This window comes from Ursus maritimus (assembly GCF_017311325.1).
Source record: "Ursus maritimus isolate PB19 chromosome X unlocalized genomic scaffold, ASM1731132v1 scaffold_X1, whole genome shotgun sequence".
Lineage (NCBI taxonomy): Eukaryota > Metazoa > Chordata > Mammalia > Carnivora > Ursidae > Ursus > Ursus maritimus.
This window is the reverse complement of record NW_024423319.1, coordinates 27,196,862-27,199,645: the sequence shown is the minus strand read 5'-3', so window position 1 is coordinate 27,199,645 and position 2,784 is coordinate 27,196,862. Positions and strand designations below refer to the sequence as shown.

Sequence of the window (2,784 nt, the reverse complement as noted above, 5' to 3'; positions counted from 1 at the left end):
AAATCAAAACCACAATGAGATACCACTTCACACCCACTAGGATGGCTATAATAAAAAAAAAAATTAATAAAAATTAAAAAAAAAAACAGAAAATAACAAGCGTTGGCAATGATGTAGAGAAATTGGCACCCTCGTACATTGCTGGTAAAACATAAGCTGTCCAGCCACTGTGGAAAACAGTTTGTCGGTTCCTCAAAAAGTTAAACATAGCATTACCATATAACCCAGAAATTCCACTCCTGGGTATACGCACAAGAGAACTAAAAACAGGTCTTCAAACACACACTTCAGAGCAGCACACAAACATTCATAGCAGCACTATTCACAATAGCCAAAGGGAAACAACAAAAAAGTCCATCAACTGACAAATGGATGAACAAATGTGGTATATGCATACAATGGAATATTATTTAGCCATAAAAAGAAATGGAAGTACTGATACATGCTACAGCATGGAAGAATCTCAAAATATTATGCTAAGTGAAGGAAGTCAGACACAAAGGCCACATTATTATACGATTCCATTTACATAAAATATCCAAAACTGGTAAGCCCATAGAGACAGAAAGCAAATTAGTAGTTGACAGGGGCTAAACGGAGCAGGAAATGGGGAATGACTGCTTAATGGGTATGCAGTTTCTCTTTGGGGTGATGAAAATGTTTTGGAACTAAATAGACATGATGATTGCACAACATTGTAAATATACTAAATGCCACTGAATTGTACATTTTACAATGGTTATTTTTATGTTATGTGAATTTTACCTCGATTTTAAAAAAAATATTTAAAAGGAGCAGCGTCACTTTTAAAACAAACAACTTTTTTTTTTAAGTAGGCTCCACGCCCAGCATGGAGCTCAACGCAGGGCTTGAACTCACAACCCCGAGATCAAGACCTGAGCTGAGATCAAGAGTCGGAAGCTTAACCGACTGAGCCACCCAGGCACCCCAAAGCACAGAGAAATTTTAAAACAATTACCTTATAATTTTCCAAAACTGCTTTCAAGAACTATGACTATATATACCGTAATAATGTTTTTGAAACACTTTACACCTTAGTAATGACTTGCCTGCTTTATGGCAGATACATGAAATGTATTATGAATATCAACCATGAATATCTAAGAAAATGCACACTAAGTCTGAAAATCAAATACAAGTTGCAAACACATAAGTTTATTAGGAGCAAAATGTTATAAAAATGTTTAAAAATCACAATTAATAAAGACTTTATGACAATGCAATAATGATCAGGGAAAAAGAATACACATGACCATATTTTAATCTCATGAATGTAAAGAAACCAAAAACACTGTTGGCGAGGAGGAGTAAAAAGAAAACACAAAAAGAAAGGGTAAAGGGTAAAGCTCAATGAATAGAAGAGTAGGTGGGGGTGGAATGGAGAGAAAAGGAATTTCAGAGGTAAACTAATTCTACTCTCCCAGTAATTTGGGATCCAACTGGCTAGAATTCCCCCCAGATAACCCACCCTCCCCCACTGCCTCCTCTTCCCACCCTCAAATAATTAACCAAAGACTATTTGATTACCAAAAAAACTCAGTATTTGCTAAATACTCAGAGTCAATTTTTCAAGAAAAAGCCTTTTGTTCCTTTGTTTCCCTAATTTACCTTTTTGCCACCGGAGGAGATTTTATCCATCTTTTCAGATTTAAAAGAATCGCCGCCTTTTTCTTTGCCTGAAGATTTTGACTTATTTTTTTCCTTGTCTTTCTCATTTGGGTAAGGAGACTCACATGGACTTTCACTTTTGTGTTTTGAAACCCCCACTAAAAGTATAAAAGAGAATCATGAAAGCCTTTTCCAGTTCAGTTTGACGACAGCTTTGAAAGCAATAATAAATCTACCTACTTGTTCCATTTTCCTCTTTTCGCCTCTTGGCTAAGTCCGGCGGCACTTCACGGTCATTGTTTGAATGATCCTAGAACCAAGAATTGTGAACTACATTGATCAAGAGTTTATGTTTTTGTTTTAAAATATTACTTTTATACAAGGGCACAGCCAGTTAGCATTGGAGAGTATTGGCAGTCATTTCACATTGTAAAATGACATGAAAGACAAGCAGAGTTGGTAGAAATTGTTAGGCTGAAGATCCTTATTACCGCAGAAGATTCAATTCAAACTCATTTTAGGGTGAAAATACCAGTTAAAACACCAAATAACAGCCTGCCATGCAACAAACTAGTACTTTTAAAAAGGCAACAAACACACTACCATACATGAATAATGGCTTTCCAAACTAGTTTTTAAAAAATTACAAACCCTTTTCCGCTCTTTCCTGTCCTTTTCATCTTTTTTCTCTCTTTCTCTGGATCTTTCCCTCGACTTGTCCAAGTCTTTCTTGTCCATTTCTCTCTCCTTACTCTTGGACAGTGGTGGAGGAGTATGATTAATGTAGAGCTGTTAAATTAAGGCAATATTACTAAAGATTATTAGTTTTCCAGTATCAGCATCATCTGCTTGATTGTTTATTTAATGAAAGACAATTGGTAGTTAGACCCAAAGTCAAAACTGGTCAGCTGTCTGGATTACAAGAGGTGAAATAAAAGAGCATGGCACAAATTATGCAAAAACTTCAATTACTGGCCTTACAAAAATTTTCATTTATACTCAATCAGTTCATTCCTGTCTTAACTGAGACTCATTAGTAAATCTGTAAGCTACAGTTCCTTTTACAGCTCTATTGTGAAGATCTATAACCACCACTACAGGAGTCCATACGTGAAAAATAATGACTGGACTTTCTCTACTGTAAAAAAAAAAAAA

The 2,784-nt window shown here is 35.5% G+C and overlaps 2 protein-coding genes across 2 annotated transcripts in view; both read right to left on the bottom strand.

Annotated features, from left to right (window-relative positions):
• Nucleotides 1–2,784, bottom strand: part of THOC2 (THO complex 2) — a 118,494-nt gene that overhangs the window by 11,578 nt on the left and 104,132 nt on the right. The gene's annotated exons all lie outside the window — the stretch shown is intronic.
• On the bottom strand, nucleotides 1,591–2,758 carry LOC121102474 (THO complex subunit 2-like). Its single transcript, XM_040628369.1, has 3 exons — nucleotides 2,281–2,758; nucleotides 1,870–1,939; nucleotides 1,591–1,787 (listed from the first exon to the last, which is right to left on the bottom strand). Exons 1-3 carry the CDS (start codon nucleotides 2,365–2,367, stop codon nucleotides 1,621–1,623), a joined length of 324 nt encoding a protein of 107 aa, XP_040484303.1. The 5' UTR covers nucleotides 2,368–2,758; the 3' UTR covers nucleotides 1,591–1,620.

Bases quoted from the DNA above. Each gene is read 5' to 3' on its own strand.
- LOC121102474 (XM_040628369.1), bottom strand. From the start codon at position 2,367: ATGGACAAGAAAGACTTGGACAAGTCGAGGGAAAGATCCAGAGAAAGA. The intron at 1,940-2,280 runs GTTTGTAATTTT...TCTTGGTTCTAG, and splicing joins ACAGGAAAGAGCGGAAAAGG to GATCATTCAAACAATGACCG. The intron at 1,788-1,869 runs GTAGGTAGATTT...TTATACTTTTAG, and splicing joins AAAAGAGGAAAATGGAACAA to TGGGGGTTTCAAAACACAAA.